The sequence below is a fragment of the Cyclospora cayetanensis genome, unplaced genomic scaffold (assembly GCF_002999335.1).
Source record: "Cyclospora cayetanensis isolate NF1_C8 unplaced genomic scaffold, CcayRef3 CcayRef3_contig_80, whole genome shotgun sequence".
Classification (NCBI taxonomy): Eukaryota; Apicomplexa; class Conoidasida; order Eucoccidiorida; family Eimeriidae; genus Cyclospora; species Cyclospora cayetanensis.
This window is the reverse complement of record NW_020312753.1, coordinates 1-18030: the sequence shown is the minus strand read 5'-3', so window position 1 is coordinate 18030 and position 18030 is coordinate 1. Positions and strand designations below refer to the sequence as shown.

General features: G+C 53.7%; 2 protein-coding genes across 2 annotated transcripts; both read right to left on the bottom strand.

Annotated features, from left to right (window-relative positions):
• Positions 1-1036: 1036 nt before the first annotated feature.
• Positions 1037-3435, bottom strand: LOC113146941. Its single transcript, XM_026335791.1, has 6 exons — positions 3255-3435; positions 2852-3119; positions 2581-2621; positions 2361-2440; positions 1405-2115; positions 1037-1165 (listed from the first exon to the last, which is right to left on the bottom strand). Exons 1-6 carry the CDS (start codon positions 3433-3435, stop codon positions 1037-1039), a joined length of 1410 nt encoding a protein of 469 aa, XP_026191576.1.
• A 2132-nt stretch (positions 3436-5567) lies between these two features.
• LOC113146940 (serine/threonine-protein phosphatase PP2A catalytic subunit-like) lies at positions 5568-9213 on the bottom strand. The gene is made up of 10 exons (XM_026335789.1): positions 8733-9213; positions 8389-8639; positions 7846-7942; positions 7364-7480; positions 6997-7222; positions 6474-6672; positions 6216-6298; positions 5996-6062; positions 5711-5791; positions 5568-5600 (listed from the first exon to the last, which is right to left on the bottom strand). Exons 1-10 carry the CDS (start codon positions 9211-9213, stop codon positions 5568-5570), a joined length of 1635 nt encoding a protein of 544 aa, XP_026191574.1.
• Positions 9214-18030: the final 8817 nt, after the last annotated feature.

Genomic DNA, 18030 nt, shown 5'->3' with positions numbered 1-18030 from the left:
CCCTCGTCGACTTCCAGGACGTTGCACGCCTGGGCCCGATTCTACAATTTGAGCATATATGCGTGTTCACCAACCAGCCCTTAGCGGTTATCATTTTGAATTCCTTTTCCCGATGATGCCAAACGTCTGCTCAAGCTGAAACGCTGCTGCAAATCAGCCGCTCCGTCAACCTGCAGCATCACTATGCCCAGTTGTAAATCCCTCGTTCGCCACACTCGAAAACCAAAACCTAGCTGGTACTAAATTACGAGACAGCGTCCCCGCAGGTGTGGTCAGCTGACATGAGCTTCGGAGCAGATCTGACAATTAGCTCGCAATACGCACCAGTTGTGTCTGCCGAACTGTCGGGATCCCCATGACCGGCTGCATGCACTGGGCGAGGCAGCAGCAGCCGTCGATAATACAGGTTGCTTAATTCCCCACGTGGCTCTTTAAAAATGGAGTGATCCACGAGGGCAAGGGCTGAATACTGGGTCAGAAGGAACCGAGGACACAGCGCCTCGGAACAAGGGGCTCATAGCATTTGGTGGCTACCTTAGTCGGCTGTAACACGCCACACAGTAAGGCGTTGCCCCTCAACTAAATACCCTCCTTCCAAATATTCAAGATGGCCACAGAGCAAGTACCCACAGCCCTCATACTGTTGCAATATGAGAGTTGCATATTCCAGATGTGGCCATACATACCCCGACATCTACGGGGTAGAAGAGCTTCGATGACGCGCGTGGGAACCAGGCGCATGGTGCGTCGACATTCAGACACATGTGCGTACACACGTTTGTAAGTTGGCAGCGTTTAAGGCGGGGCTGTTTTTAAATACTTCGTACTCCCCTACTCAGTGTGTGAAGGGCAAACTCAACGAGTTTGCCGCCAGGGCTCCAGCCAGCGAAGCTCATTTGTATGCCATCTCCTTAGCTGTCTGCACAACCGGCTAAGTAGGTTGACAGCTCGGTCACTACATACATATACAGGTAACAAGCTAGCTACTCCAACCAGCTAGCTTCCCTAGCAGATAGCCAGCTACCTCGCCGCTGTCCTATGGGAGCAAACCGTCGTCCTGGAGGCGAGCCAAGAGGTAACGGCCTGCGGCGCTTGCTGCCTTTGCGCGTGCAGCATCAAGCCCTTTGGAGACGGCTACCACCGCAAGCTCCCTCATCCCTTCATCCTGTGCAGCAGCACAAAACAGACCATCAGTGAGTCTAATGCTTTGTATGGCCTGACCTGTGCAACCCCCATCGTCGTCCATGCAGTTTCAGAGAGCATGGAAGAGCCACATGGGCGTTGATACTCCAGCAGAAAGATCCGCTACTAGGCAGCAGCAACCGCAGCTGTGGTATTACAGAAAACAGTGACAAGAAGCCCCAAGTGGCAGCACCAGTATGTTGACTGGATGGGTACGCCTACCTGAAAGGCTTTGCGCAGCACATCAACCAAGCCAATGCTACCCTTTTGCTTTGCTCTGTTGAAGAGAGAGAGAAGCTGTGGGTTTGACTCTCGATCTTCACTCCACTCCGTGCCACTGGCTTGCTGCTGCTGGTTGTCAACCTGCTCTGGCTGAAGGAAGTCTATTTGCCGCTTCTTTTCGGGGCCTTTGAAGTCAGCTGCACCCTCGAAAAGCTGCTGCAGCAAATCGGGTGCAGCAGCAGGGCCACTGAGAATTTCCAAGGGTCCCCCTCCGAAGATACCGCTGAGCAGGTGCTCAAGGGGGTGCCTCGGCTGGTTCTCTTGCTGCGTCTGGTCGGACTTCTCTGAGTCTTCCTCCATGTCGCCGCCTCCAAAGAAGACATTCAACAGGGAGGGGAATCCGAGAGGAGAGAGGCCCGGGTTCCGACCTTGGCGGGTGCTCCTACCGCCGCCTGTTGCCCCTCCTTTGCTCCGTTGCCTCCTTCCAGAGACAACGCGAGCCTCCAGAGGCTGCTGATGCTGCTGACTATTGTGTTTAATACGCTTCTGCGCTGAAGCTGCAGGCACCCCGCTGCGACCTGCCGCTGCAGCGAAGGCTCTTGCTAGCGCCAGCCGGTCCGCAAGGCCCTCGGGAGACGACGGATACCCAGGAGACCCCTTCTCTATTCCAAGGGAGCTTAGCTCGCGCTCGTAGTGACGCAGGAAGAAGGCCTGCGTAAGAAGCATAGCGAGAACAGCCCCAAAAAAGGCGCCTACAGGCAGCGGCAAAAGTGGCTCTGGGAAGATGGTTCGCTGCGGTTGGCTCCCCAGCAGGTGAACTGAAAAGCAGGGAACGTCCCAGTGAAGATGCCGGGGACGAAGACAGAAGCATACGGACTATCAGCTGCAATGCAACGTGCGCAAAACACGTGCACGACGAAGCTGAAGAAGCAGTGGGATACAGATAGATAGCCTACCCTGCGGGCCTCGTCGTTTGTAGATAGGTTTTCCCGCAGCTGTTTGGCGGCCTTAAAAATCGCCTCAAACGTAAAAGGATCTTCAGGCGGGTCCCTGCGAGGCTCACACATTGCGCATGCACTCAGAAGCATCTTCTGCTGCCTTTGCCGCTGCTGGCTGTGAGTTATCTTAAGCAGCTTCAGGCGTCCATGGACTAGAAAATCCCCAAAACAATATCGCCCTCAGGTTCAGGAGGCCCCCCGGATATTTGCTCAGCGCGGCTGGCAGGCTGGCTATGCGCAGTTCTCCAGACAGGACGCACAGGCTACCTGCATAACTAGCTGCCTAAATAATGCGGTGACCTCCGATGCGGCTAGATCGAGCGCCCCCTCCTTCTGTAGGAGGTGTGCAGAGTTGGCTATCTGCCTACTTGGCTCGCCAGCTCGGGCTGGCCACCAGTGTATGAACCCTCCCGAACCTAGCCAGCCACCTGACCAAGAAAGGGTCCCACCTCTCTTCCCTTGTGGATGGTTTTGAGGTCTCTGCATCGCCTCCTACGGCAGCGGCTGCCTCGCCTTCAGTCGCAAACTGGCCGTGCCTTGCCGCAGCCACCCAATCCATCAACTGTTCCAGTGACTGGGGACGCCGCTGCCGCTGCTGCTGCTGCTGCTGCAGTTGTCGTAGCTCCTGCACCAACGCGTCCGGCTTCACAGCCCCCGACCCGAGCTGCTGAGCAATTTTTTGCCTTGTTGTGGCAATCGCCTCTTTCAGGCTGCTGCCCCTTGGCTGGCCGTTCTGAAGAACGTTGCTTTTGCGGCCGCTGCTATCGCTACTGATGGCCTCCTGGGCATCCGAGTCAACGGAGCCACTGCTCTCATCATCTAAAAAACCACAGCCATTATAGGGTCCAAGGCTGCTTGTGCTGCTGCTGTTACTGCTCGCGTTGTCGCTGCTGGCTTTCCTCTTTTTGCTGCTGCTGCTAGGGCTGCACGTGGTGGTTTCAAGGGCACCGAGGTGGGGTGCGAGCAGATTTGCAGAAGCGTCCGGGAAAAGAAAAGCCGCTGCATGCGCCTGCTGCTGCTTCCGCGCCTGCATACAAGACCGAGGCGTGTGCGGCTGTGGAAACCAAAGGGCGGTTGCTGCTGTGTTCTCGTAGCTCCTCTTGGGTTTTGCTGCATATGTGCTCTTGCTGCAGCGCAGCAGCAGCACCAGCACCAAGCAGTTCTGCAGCGAGAAAATTCGAAGTGCACCCATGGGCGAAAGTGCTGGACGGCTTCGCCGCTAGCCTACTGTGGAGTGTTGACCACTCTGCAGCTGCCGCTGCCTGGAGCCGCACAATTTCTTGTGTAGCCGCTTTTGATCACTGTCCTGGGTGTTGGGGAACAGGATTCATGCAGCTGCAATGCTAAGTATCGTCCGCTTCCCGATGATTCTGCTCTGCTGCTGCCGCTGCCTGACTGCTCGTCAAGGCAGCAAGTCCGCCTCTCTGGAGGTACTTCGCGTGGAGTTCACTACAGTATCAGTAGCAGCAGAGGTGGGGACCTCAAGAATCACGCAGGCTGTCCTTTGTGATCCTGAAGTGGAGACGGGCGTGGAACCCAAACGTGTCTTGCAACCGAGTGGCCGTGGCCCCCCGGTTTCCATTTCGCCCGCAAAACCGTTCACTGCAGATTACACACAGAGTTTACGTACAGCGTACATAGTTTTAATCTAAGGGCTGAAAGTCACCCGGTTTCCTCCGGCAGGAACGTCGGTCCCTATGCGCCCCCACGTCAGGATCTCATGAGTCGCGGACTGTGGGGCCGTGCGCCCTGTGACACGGCTTTTCCATAGAAACCAAAAGCCATATATTTCCGAGATTGGGATTTTTATGAGAGGAGAAGAGTTACCCAGAGAAGTCATAGGCGAAGAAGAACCGCCCTTGCCTGTTGCTGAGGGTGCAGGGACCTAACGGCATCGAACCATCCTAGGGGCCAATCAGGGGAGTTGAACGCGTCAAAGAGGGGCATTGTATACTGGCTAATACTCACGTGCGAGCACTTCAAAAGGGAACACAACCGTAGGTCTTCCCCGATTTCCCGTTACAACGCCCTCTACCCAAATTCCCTCCAGGGAGCCGTCCCGCTTATGCGGTTCCTGAGCTCAGTAGGCTGCAGAGCAGGTGGGCCACGTATAGGATGATCTTTAGATCCAACGGCTAAGGGTGGATCCCAGGTAGCCACAAGCGTTTACTGCCAAGGGTGCTCGCGTGGTTGGGGTAGCTGGCGATCCTAGTAGCCTTCTCCGCGGCTATTTACTCAGCAAGGCTCAGAGGGGCCTTTTTCGCCAACTATTAGTGTACGTGTGGACTATTTCGCCTACGCCTGATTGCCAGTAACTTTGCTGGAGTCTGCAAGTAGATCCAGTGGTGGCGTTCAGGAATACCCCAGCCAAGGAGAAAGAATCCAAAATATGCTTAGGCGAAAGGCCTTCGAGTTCGCAAGAGGGCAATCTGGCTTGCTGCAAGAGACTACTGTAGCTGGCCACACACAATGAGTGAAAATACATCCAGTCAGGGGAACTGTGGCCTAAAGGATCTACAATGCGAGGTGGTTCATTTGGCGGAAAGGCCTCTAAATATATACATATATATATGTATATATATTCGCATGATGCGTGCGTTTTGGGGTGCTGATGCATGGTAGTTGCCCGTGTCAGCTGCTCCTCCTCTGTTCACAAGGCTCCCCTCAAAGAGGCCCTACATGCAAAGCTCGGTCCCTCGCTGAACTTTCAGAAGGGTCTCTCATCACATATAATAATTAAGGTGAGAGAGAGGCTCCTAGCGCTTCTTTGGGGTCCTAGTGCAATATCAGACGGTCTGGTTCAATTTGGAGGCATTCCACCTGGTATATGTGTAAAAGCTGGGAAGCAGAAACTGTCTGGGTCATCGAACTCGAAGGGGGGCCGCATGGGCGCCCCCGCAATGCTCCCTAACCGGCAATGAGTTTGACATGCGGAAGAACCTTTGAGCCTTGCTTCGAATGGCCCTTAGATGCTTCCTTCTCAATCCCGCGGAAGCTAAACGGCAGGGGGCGCCGTTAGCCCTCTTATCTTGTATCCCTACAGCTGATTTTCCGAATATGACATCAAATTGGGGTGGATGAAAATACATAATACATGCAAATGGAGAGAGACGTATATTGAGGTGTACCTGTACAGCTATGGTGCACGTCTTTACACGCCGCCGCTTACACGAAGTAACCCGGTAATGTCCTGACAACCTGTAGCACAAAAGAAAAAGGAGTACACAGTAGGCTAGAGAGGTACTAGCAATGAGAGATTGGAGTCAAGATGTAGTACTTTGGGTTCATAAGAGGGCACATCGCCAAACCTCAGGGTCTCCTCGTTCAGGGGCATGACGAAAAGAAAGAAACCGGCGAGCCCCTTGTTCATCCAAAACAAGGAGGGAGGCCTGAGAAGCAAAAGAGAAGAAGTGTGGTGTTGCAGTGGCCTGGTAGCTCTCTTTCTGTTTCTTTCTGTAAACCCGCATTATGCAGTGATCCCTGTTTCCGTCCCTATCCAGCTCAGTGCACCTGCCTTAAGCTTCATGGCCTCTCGAATTCACCATCGACAAAGAAGCCTAGGAGACTGCAAAAGTGGCCTTGTGCTGCCTTACCTTGTTACCACATCTGTAGCAATAGTTGGGGGCGCTAAACACTGTGCACACCTTTGAATCGTGACTCCTAGTCGGAATATTGGCAGCGAAACGAACACGCGCACATATCCGCGAATACACAAACATTCATGTGCTCGAGAAACCCTTTTCCAACGAAGGCTGACATGCGCAAAGCGTAAACCTCATGCAGTGGGGGAGAGGGGGCGAGAGGCAAGCATACCACTGATGACCGTCAGAGACGAGCTGGTGGGCCCTGCAAACGCATTGCATGTTATTGAGATGCAGGAAACGCTCAGTTACGCCCTGAGACCACAGACAGAGGTATCAACAGAGACAGGCAATGTACGCACAATCGTCGCGGAACTTCTTGAGGATTCCAAAGGCCTCTGCAAAAGCCGCTGAATGGCAAGAAGCCCAGTATCTACCGGCTCAGCGAGCTGATGCTGGCTCGAAGGGAGCTGCTTTCTGCGGCATGCACCTGGCCCCACAGAAGTCCCGCGCCTCGGCTGCTGGGGGCCCAGCCCTCGGCATCAAGGGTCGCTGCATGGGGGCCGCTCCCGTCTGTGTCTCCTTCTCCATTGATGGAAACCTCCGCAGGCTGACCCTCGGGGGGAAAATCGAAAGGATCAGACCACAGCAACTCGCTCATGCCGCCGTCAGGCGGAGGCTCTTGACGTCTGGAATGGGGGGACAGGATGAAACAGCGCAGTCATGGAGAGGACAAGGCAGGAAGACTGTGCGCGGAAAAGGCACGGCTACAGGGTCAGATACCTCGTAGCGGTAGGGGTCCAGCCGGGTGGGAAAAGAGGGACGGAAGAAGCAAGCTCGGGGAGCAGGGTAAACGTTTGATGGCGGCTCCTTGCAGGTAGATGGAACAGCCTTGCAACCCCTTTCACAGCGAGCGTCAGCACTACAAGTTGAAGGGCCACCGAGGACAGAAAGTGAGCACGAGGGCTACTCAGGACATAGTGACATCAGTGGAGCCCTTTTTATCCGTGTACCTGTCGATGCGCTGTATCTGGTCTAGGGTTTGGAGCTCCCTACTGAGGCCCCCGTGAGTGCAAAAGTAGCTGCCGTCCACTGAAGCCGCGAGGGGCAGCAAATCGAAGGCTTCGGTCATAGCCTCCCATACGCGAGCTTGAGCTCCGTACTTCCTGAGGCACTCGTCGTAGAAGCCGTAGACCTCGGTGATGCTGCGGCTCTCATGGTTTCCCCGCAGCACTGCCACTGCAGGACAGCAGCGGATGCGACAAGAAAAGCACTTCGAAACGCAGGCATACATATAGCCACTCCCATAGAGCAGCCGCAGCAGTGGCCGCAAGACTCGCAAACGCAACGGCAAGGATGCTGCAACAAACAGGAACTCACTGGAGTACGGATACCGGACCTTAAGCGCGGCGATGAGGCAGAAGACCTCCACAGAGTAAAACCCCCTATCAACGTAGTCTCCCATAAACAGGTAATTCACTTGGGGGGGCATGCCACCTGCAGCAATAAAAGAGATAAATATATACAGGCCCTGGAAATATTCGCACGGCTATATGACCGTCCTATAGCCTTTCCGGTACGGTATCCTCCGTTGTTCTCAGAGACTGAAAACGTCTCAGCGCCGCCGCTGTACGGACCGAGACTTTCTCCTACGTCTCAAGACGATTGCTTGCGGCGTTTTCTCCCCTTGGAGCAGGTTTCTCAGGCTTGTATCTTGCAAGGTCATCGCTACGTGCGTCTTTCTTTGCCGTCCCTCTGCCCACTTGGCTGCTTGCCTCCCACTTAAATGCTTTGCCTGCATGTGTAAGCCCTTCGCTGCCCCTTGTAATTTTTCTGTGAGCAGCGTTGCAGCAAGGGCTCACCAACTCTGAAGAGTTCAAGAAGGTCGTAAAATTGACCGTGAATATCTCCAGCAACCGTCACGGGGCTTTGCACGCATACGCAGTTCGGTTCGCTGACCTGCTCACAAGCAACAGGCGACCAGAAACTTTAACCTCTCCAGCTCGCTTCTTCAATTCAGTCGTTTCATGTCTACTACACGCCCGACTACGACAGCAGCCAAGGGGGCCTTCAGCGTGACTGTTACTTGAAACCAGGGTCGAGGAGTTGACGCTAAATCAGCAGAGATCCTCCCTCACGTGGCGGGGACCACCGCAAGTCGTACAAGCACAGACACCGACGAGCGAAAAGCAATCACTCGGATTAGCCAGCCTCCTTGCAAGGATCGGGCTACCAGCAAAGGTGAGGTAGAAACACGTAGAAGGGGAGGCACGAAAATAGGGTGTAGCCCAGAGGGATAGGAAGCAATACGGCTGAAAAGAGAAGGGGATGGGTGGTCTTTTCCGAACGAAAGGCCGTCGGCCTCGTTGCCAAAACAAGGGGTGTTTGCTCGCACTCAAGCTCACCAGCAAATCAGAGAGCAGTTTACAAAGTGCTTTGATCTCCTCCGCCTTGAGGGGCTGGCAGCGCAACAACTGTGCAATCCAGTCATCGACCGAATGCAGTGTCGCACGATCGAGAGCGCCGCTGCCTGAATGCATGCAGTTCAGTGATCTACCCGCTGTCCCCGTGCATAAAATGCAGATTCCTGGAAGCATGCGCTTCATGTGAGCGCAAGAGACTACGCTCCCTCCTGCAGCGGCGCAGGCAGGCCGCACTGCGAGTTTGCGGAGGATGTTGCTGAGACTTTCGGCGTAAATCAGCCACAGAGGCTGCTGGTACTATCGCAGCAAATATAAAACTAACTCACAGTACGTGGGTAGGTGAAGTGGCTCCTGCCCGTAGTCTGGTGTCGCCATGCGAAGATTTTTCTTCTCAGAATCAGAGGCAGGCCCCTCGAAGCCCCTTGACGCGCCGTGCGTGGCGTCTTGTTGCTGTAGGGAACGATTCCTGCTGGCGTTTACTGCCCGTTCGCTGCGCTCCTCCTCCCTGCGTATATCTGCGGCTGAAGGCCTGGGAGAGACTGCCGGCGTGTCGGCCAACAAACCGGCGGGAAACAGACTCTCTCCCCCCGTGAGAGGAAAGGAACTCTCAGAATGCGATCGCAGGGTGGTCATGCTGCTGTCACTGCTGCAGCTCGTGCTGGCAGCACCTGATGAATACGCCAGCGAGATAGATCCATATTCGAGATTCACCGAAGGAGGCTTAACGGCGTCCAGGGCACCCACCTGGACTCCCTCGCATGGATTGGCAAGCCTCTTGTGGGACATATCTGCCGCAGCGGAATTCATGGAGGGTGGACGTCCTTTTCTTTCTGCCGATGCTCTGGCTGCTGCTGCTGCTGACGCACAGCGGCGCCTCTCTGCCGTGCAGCAGACTACGTTGAAGAATCCTAGCGTTCCTCCGGCCTTAATAAACAGTGAAAGCGGCCAATTAGCAGCCAAACTACCATACACCGACGAGCCTGTGGCCCTCCAGTCGCGGAAGAAGGGGGGTGATCCCGTTGGTGCCGACGGCGGCAGAGCCGTAGGCAACAGCGGCGCTTGCTAGACCTCCCAGGAGAGTTGGGCAAGTAAATTAAATATGCTGTGAGACCCCGGAGGAGGGAGAGAAGATTTGCTCTGCGAGCAAAACTCGCTGCTGTGTGGCCAAAACACCCACCGACCCGAAACAGAAGACACCGCTGTTTGTGGCTGCTCTAATGTAACGCTGCTGCGATTCAGTACAGCCACAACGTTAAACAGCAACGAATTTTGACTAAAATCCCAACAAACACATCTGCCTTGGCTGCCGCGGCTGGTGTTCCCAGGTTTGCTGGTGGTGCCGCCACTAGTGACGGCAGCACCAGCCAGCAACGCTGGGTGGTTCCTTCTCCGATGGGTGCTCTTGGGCAACTGTCTGTCAGGCCTTCTCAGCGCTTCTCTCTGTGGTGTTGTAATTGGGAGTCGTCGCCTCCTAACTGTCGTTCAGAAGCTGTGAGGGGCTGCGCATGTAAGTTTTCCAGCAGGTTCCTCACTGCTGCCGCTCATGCTGTTGCAGAAGGGCCCCTTCCGATGCTAAGGCGCTGCTCCTCAGTACACCCTTTTTTCTCTCCGCCAGGCCTCTCACGAGCCTCGTAGACAGCATGGGCCCTACGGGGGTGCCATTCAAAGGACCCTCGATGGGGACTCCTTCGGATCTTGCCCACCAGCCCCCATGGGAGGGCCCCCCTCGTCCCTCGCCTCCTCCTCCCCCTCGATCGGAGGATTTTCCCTTCTTCTCAGAGGCAGCAGTGCAACAGCTGCTGCGGCGCTGCAGTAACGGCACCACCGACCGGCCACAGATGCTGTGGCGGCCGCAACGATGGCGACTAAGTCCCCGAAATGAAAGGGATGGTGTGCCTACTCGAGCTCGTCGCAGCGAGGACAGCAGCAGCAATGAGGACAGCAGCAGCAGCGAGGACAGCAGCAGCAATGAGGACAGCAGCAGCGATGAGGGCAGCAGCAGTGGTAGCGTCCGTTGCGTCTCTGGCCTAGCCCTAGGGGGCATGGTGGGACGGGGAGCTCTCTGCTTGGTTACTGCCGCAGCCACCATGGCAGCACCCTCTCCCCAGGCGCTTGTCGCGAAGGCATGTCATCCACCTCTGTGCCCGCATATTCCTCGCCTTGCGTCTCATGGGTCTACCCATGTGGATCGAACGAGATATTCCCCTCTGTTTTCCTTGCTGCACTGTCCCTGTGTGTGTCACTCTCCATCTATGTGTGTGTCCTCCCTATGATATTCTCTGAAGAATTCTTCAGCACCCTATATGTTTGGTCTGTCTTTGATTTGTTGACGCCTCTTGCATGCCCCTGACTGGCCTGCTCACACCCATGTTTGCGTACCCCGAGCAGAACCCCCTCCTCTTGCGCTATGTGCATGAAGGAACCCCTATGCGGAGCTCTTGTACTGGAAAATATCTGCTTCGTACCTTTAAGACAGATTGGATGGCGTAGTTTGATCTTGCTGATGCGTTCAGAGGTATCTGTTACACGCGTTGCGGCGCCTCCGCACCGCATGCTTCATCGCGGGTGACGTGCAAGTTCACACGGAGTGGCAGCGGGTGAGGGCTGGGCTATACAACAACACAACGCTCACTTTTGTGCCTGTACAGTTGTGCCCTCCACACGCATGAGTTTTCAGCCAATCCAGGTGACGTCTGTAGGGGTCAAGCATAGGAAGGGCGACTGGGCATGGCTGTTGCCGTGGTCTCTTTTTTGAGCTGTGTCAGTTAAGATGCCGCCGCTGCTGCTTGCTGCAGGTGAAGTGCGAGGTGCTCCTGCATGCATCTCTGCGACACCCCCTCATTTGTCCACTACAAGGAGTTGTAATAGACGAGGATGCGGGGTTGTTGCTGCTGCTCTTCCCTAGAAGGCACTGCACGCTGCAGCAGTGGAATAAACGCACGGCGGCCTTCACGCTCCCTCCTGAAGATAAACAGGAGCAGCAGGAAGAGCAGCAGCACGCCTGTGAGGATCCGAAGATTTGCGGCTGCTTGCCGATCTTGCTGTACACTGAGGAGGTAGCGCGTATATTGCTCAAGCAGGTAAAAACGCCGGCTCTCGTCTCTCTTTCCCCTCACTTCCTTTTGCCCTGCTACCCTGTAAGAAATTTCCTGTGTTTCCTAGCGTCCTCGTCTTCTATCAACAGTTCACCTGCCCGGTTCTCTCTTGGATTTCCTCCCCATTATTTCTACTCGCGGAACATTCTTTTCTTGCGTTTTCTTCTTTCCTTGGGAGGTCCCTGGACTTCTCGCCTGCTTCCTTTTCCAACCGGCCTCTTGGCTCCTCTGTAAGGCCTTCGTGCGAGGCAGATGAGTATACGGCTGTGTGTTTTGCGCAGCTGCTGATGGCGGTATCCGCGCTGCATGCACTCCGAGTTGTCCACAAGGATATTAAACCTTCAAATATTCTCCTGTTGCGTGCCTTGCCCCCCAGTAAGCCCGTGAATCGAAAAATAGTAGAGCAACTCCCCTGCGTCCGTTGCGCGGCACTTGCCGCTAGAGCGTCGTGCAGGCTTTTGCTCAGCTCCTGAATGCAACCATCAGCGAGAGACTGCGCACAATAATAGGCGTTCTGCGCTCTTTGTAACTCTGCGGGTCGTGTGCCTCTAGACGCAGCATGTCGCGTGTGGATGCCCCCACTACGTAGGAGGGCCTCTCGTGGCAAGGAAAGCTCCACCGCAGCGGGCCCCTTGGAAGACTGTGAAGGGCAGCTGTTCTCGGACGCAGAAGTCGAAGATAGCTCAGAGGATGAACAGGATTGTGAAACAGCGGATTCTTTCCTGTTCGCTTCGGCACCAACGCTGGCAGCCTCTGGAGACAGTCTTCTGCCCTTGAGAAAGGCCTTGTTGGTACCAGACAGCCGGCCGCTCCCAAGAACCCCTCATATTTCTGCACTGCATCTCCAGCTCAGCCACTTCGCAGCATCAGCAAGCGCAGCCGATTCAGGAGCAGCGACAGCAGCTGCACCGCTTGTTTGCTTCTCAGAAGAGCGACAGGTACCCCTCTACAAGGCCCTCAAGGAGGGCCTCCTAGAAGCAGTGGCCTTTCCCCCAAACAGCAGCAGCGACACTGAGGAAGCAACCAGCTGCAGCAACTGCAGCGCAGATGAAGATTCCGAACACCAGGAGGATCAGCAAGAGGAACAGCAGGAGCATGGAGTGGTAACAGGGAAAAGGGCCCGCCAACGATCGCGAAGGGTACCACGAGATAGCCCCACTGATGAGCCTCCGCCCACGAGAGTTTCCAAAGATACCCTCCAGCCTCTCGCCAGTGATGAGGAACCGGGCACCGGAGGCTACTGCATCGATGAACAGGAAGTGCTGCTACAGCTGACCGACTTCAATACTGCTGTTGTGGCGGATGATGATGCGTGCACAATTTGGGATGCAGGTAAGGCTCACATGCGCTCCTCTCCAATCTCTCCACCCTTGTATCTAAAGCCTCTGGGCTTGCTGTCTCCCTCGCTCTGCTCTCCTGTCTGATACGGAGGGTGCTTGATCGCTATCCCTTCGACGCGAAGGGATTCTCCCAACGCCTTCCGATGATGCAGCCAGTCTTCAATTCTTGTTAGCTGCCTGCCGTGCCACAAATATATGCCTTAAATGGTGTAATGTGTATTGCTCAACGCTTTCTGGCTGCAGCGGGGTCTCCTCACTTCGTACCTCCCGAGTGCCTGGGCACCGGAGATGCTGCAGGCACGGACGGGCGGGCCCGTGACATGTGGGCGGTGGGGATGACCCTCTTCTGCATGCTTTTCGGGAGGCCCCCTTTCTGGTGAGTGTGCCTTAAAGTCAACGCCTCTCTTGGCTTGCATGTGAACGACTGCTGGCATCAGGAGAGGCGGTCGTTCTTCACACTGGGCTGGCGTGGTGGGGTAGCGTGGAACAGCTCTCTCTAGGGTAGTTGCTTCTGCTAGTACTACTGCTGATTCTAAGCCAGTTGCCAGCTGTGAGTGGCTGTCGGGTGCTGCGCATGCTGCAGGGGCTGCCGAGGCCTGGATCTGGCCTGCCGCCTGATGCGGGAGGACTTGAAGACGCCAGCCTGGCGCTGCATCTCTCCTGAGTGCACAGACATCCTCAGGTGAGGGCGGCTGAAGGACTGCACAACCTAAGGCACATACATCTTACGTCCTACATAGAAACTGCTGCTTATTTGGAGACGACGGTACTTCGTGGAGGGCTATTCGCTGCTGTTTTGCTGCGACTGGTGGTACTGCAGGCGCTTACTACACCGGGACCCGCGGGAGCGGATGACAGTGGCAGAGGCTTTACGCCATCCCTGGGTAACAGCGCAGTCCCAGATACAGCAGTGCGGTCTAGATGCGTAAAGGGGGTGGACAGCAATCATTGCGGCACTGTCCTGAAATGCCAAGAGGGAGGCCCGTGGCCGCATGATAAGGGGCTGCACGAAGTGAGAGGCAGCGGGCACAGTATGCGCGGTTCCAGCATTATGCCTAAACAAAGTCTACACTCTTGTAGCCTGAATACTTGTATGCCAGACTAGTTTTTGAGATAGGAGCACCAATGTCCCGGACAGGCGTTTTAGAAAGCAGGGTCGCGCCGTCGCATATGTGCTGTCACTGAAACGAGCTTATGGCGACCTCGCAGTTGGAGAACAACTGGAGGATAGAGTGATAGCAGTAAAGGCCAAGCATGCAGACGTTAAAAAAACCCACTGTAATAATGCCACATAAATGGAGGATGCTTAATAGCACACCGTGCATTGCAAAGGTCAAACATCTCAGGAAAACTGTGGGTCCGAGCTTCCGGCCTGGCTGACATACCTGCAAATACGTAGGCTTTAGCACTGCACCACCATCAGGTGCCCGAGCAGATATGAACCGTGAATTTCACTATTTGATTGGCACTTGTAAACATAACCCTCAAAGCACATTTTTTTTGCCCTGGGGGTGCAACAACGGGAACCAGGAATCGCAATCATTTCCAATAATGTAAATACACACATGCATTTGCTCATACGACGCCTATTCTCGGCAGAAGGCAAATCGTCCTTGCGTCCTCTACTTAACTATGGTTTTTGTCATTGTTTTTGTCATTCAACGAGCTTTCGTACCACGCTTCTAACGGCGAAAGGAACGTCAATGTCCACAATTTGGAAGACGCAGACTGCCTGTGAGTTATGGTCGGAAAATGCCCGGAATACTTATCGGAAATTCGTCTGTATTACTCAATTTTAGTAGAACAATTTTTCCACAGTGGGAAATTCCACAATCTGGGTCGTGGTGCGACGCAGCTGGTACCTTGTCTATGGCAGCGGCCATGCACATCAATGCTTTCCAGTATTTTAATCAAGCTAGATTATCCCATCTCCCCTGTCCGCCTTGAGGCGCCAAGTCATCAAGGAGAAGAGCGCAGTGGGGCGGGTTAAGCTAGAGCCTAGGTACAACACTCCATCTAGGGTCCCCGTGTAGTGACACCTACCTCTAGCCTGACGCAATGTAAGTTTTGTCGAAAGTTGCACAAATAGTTTCCCAAAGTGCCTGTTCTCTCTTCTGCTTGCATTCGTTTGAGTGCCCTCTGCTGCATTCTCTGAACGCTCCGAGCATCCACAGCAAGGCGCAACGCAGCATCTAGCTCACATGCACACAGCTTAATCACTTCTTCTACAGATAGGAAGTTAACTGCAAGAAAGAAGACCCAGGAGTAGATGAACCAAGCAGTCAAGCTCTTACTAGCTCCTAAATCCATATACATAGTGCGGAAGGAAGTTTTAGTTCCAGCTCAGCCCGCTATATCTTCCTCCCTCCTTCAAACACACGACTGCGTGTTACATGCATGTCGAGACAAAGTGCATGCAGGACCAATAAAGAGCTCTCGTCCCATCGTCACTGCCCAGGCAGCAACAGCCGCGATTTTACCAGTAAGAATGAGCAAGCCCGAGGGTGAATGGGCCGGCAAAGTACAATGGCTTTTAAGAGACACACACGAACCAACACGGAATAGGCGACCGAACAGCATAACCGCAGCGCCCCGATGGTTTGCACTGTTGGAGCACGGAAAATATGTGAGTGGCCTGCGACGAGAAAAGAGAAGACAAATGCAAGGTGCTGAGAAACTCAAAGTGCACACTAGTTTAGCAGTGCCTCTGCGCCTCAGCAGTCTCTGCGCGTCAACATAAGTAGTGCGTGCAGCGTATTCGGCTTCAAAAATCCGTAATAAGACATACAAAAGAATGTAGCGAATAGCATATCTGAGTGTTCCTACGCTAAGCTTTGAGTGCAACCAACATGAAAATACTTAGCCGAAACTTTTCAAGATATTCCTACAGATGAAGATGGTCATTTCAGATAGAGTATGCGCTGAGGAGGGAAGATTACCAAGGAATGCTAGGACTACTGCCCATGGTGACACACATTAAGGACGGAATCCCGAAGTCTCCCACTGGCAACGAAGCCCGCGACTGCTTCGCCGTCAACCACTGAGCATGACGCTTTCCACCCCATTTTACTAGAACCCCCACCTAGTGTGTCTACCGCTGTGAATACATTGATAATCGACCACTTCTGCGCCATTCTGTGATTCCTCAGCCTCAAATCGGAACATCTGCCTGCGCTGCAAGTCAGCGAGTAGTTCGAGAAGCATTAAAACTTCATCAAAAGCCCATTACTTCTGTGCCCGCTCCACCTTGCAGAGATCAATAAAGTAAGAAGGCGTTGGATCGTGAGCGACTGACAAAAAGTCCTATCCACCTAGTGGCAAAGATCGCCGTCTGGCCATGTTCTGATGCAAGCTGCAGAGCAGCCGATGGATCAGGACCAAAATTTCAGACTCAAAACACAGCACCGACCACCCTTATCTCTGGTTCTTCCTTGGTTATCGTGCCTTGTGCATACACTCCCGTGCTCTAGGTAGCTGCTCTCTGAATATTTTGCTTCTAGGAATGCTGTCCCCGGACCACCAAGTCCTGGCTCCGCTCAGCGAGGGTGCTCTGTCTCTTCAGTGTGAAATAAGGATGTGGGAGGGAAGCTGCTAATCGATTGTATCATGGTGAGAATTCACACAGTACACTGAATTGATTCAAGCCGAGCGTTTGGATTTGTGAGCATGTAGTCTCAGCTAGTTCAATACAGCGCGGTTCATGTGCTCTGTCTGTCTATCTGCCTCGGTGTGGTTCGTAGTGGTCACATTATGGTCAATATGTTCGCGAATCATGCAGTACTTCCTTAGGGTTCCTAGGTCCATAGTACTCCTGAAGATTTGGATCTTTCAGGCATACTTCGCGACTCATGGAGCGAATTCCTAAGGCGTGACATCGTTGCTGAGACGGGTGAAATGCGCATTTTTGCTGTCTGTCGGTAACGATATAGATGCTATACTGAGCCTACAAATGCGGCAGGCCAACAAGAATACTCATAGTAGGTGTAGCTAACTACCCCTCACGAGCGGAAGTTGTAAAGGGTATAGAAAAATTTCGTGGTTTCGGCTGCTGACGATCTGCCCACGGTAATAGATGCTCCACTACTATGGGATGCAGCCCAGTCCATCAGAAGGGCGATGTGGGTTTCCCCACTTTATTGTGAATCCCACCACATCGTACAATATAATATCATGCTTTGTGCAAAATGGCACTTCGAAGCAAAGTCAGAATGCGCAAACGAAGAAGTCCCCGCTGTGTCGCTAGCCACATGCGGTTGGCTTGAACGTGGTTGTTTTATGACCTTTTAGCAAGTACTTACTTTGTCAATATCACATAACGCACAGTACGCAGCATAAAAAAATATTGTTTTACTTCACATTATCAGCGGTTCCCTGCACGCTAGTGGACGGGTAAGCGATTGTGAGCGCATGCTGGCGATCAAATTGAGTACGCCCGCGACATACTTCACCATGGAGAAAGAAAGTGCCCAATAGGGCGAACAGCTCGGGGATGGGCGAAATTTTGAGAATTCTCGTAAGGTGTGTTGAGGACTGATGGTCGGTGTGTACAGCAAAATAATGCTAGTATTAAAGTATTGACACCCGTTTTAACCCACCAACACACCGCGTAGAGCTTTGCTTTCTCAGTACACATTGCTCCTGGGTTTCTGCTAAGGAATGAGCGTAATAAGCGGCGGTTGCGGTGTTTTCGAAACCTCGTAGCATGTCGAAAGCTAATGTCACCCGCGGCTACGTCACCAGCATTGCTTGTTAGAAGGAGAATACGCTGATAGTATAGCAGTTCAAATACCGGAAGAGCTGCAAGGAAGCCAATAATAATCAACCACCTGTCCAAAAAAAACGTTGCGATCGCTGAAGTAGATATTTGAATGAGTGGAGACCCCTGAAAATCTAGGAATGCCCTAAGGGTTTAGGGTTTAGGGTTTAGGGTTTAGGGTTTAGGGTTTAGGGTTTAGGGTTTCGGGTTGAGGGTTGTGGGATGAGGGTTTAGGGTTTAGGATTTAGGGGATAGTGCTGAAGGTATAGTGTTGAGGATAGAGGGGTGTGGATGTAGGGATGTGGGTAGTGGTCTGGTGGGTGAGCTTAGAAGGTGTATGCGGCAGGTTAGAGTGGATGTGTTTATCGGTGTGGATTAGTGTGACTGGGTAGAGTGAGTTTAGGTGATAATTGTACTAAGAATGGGTGTGTGA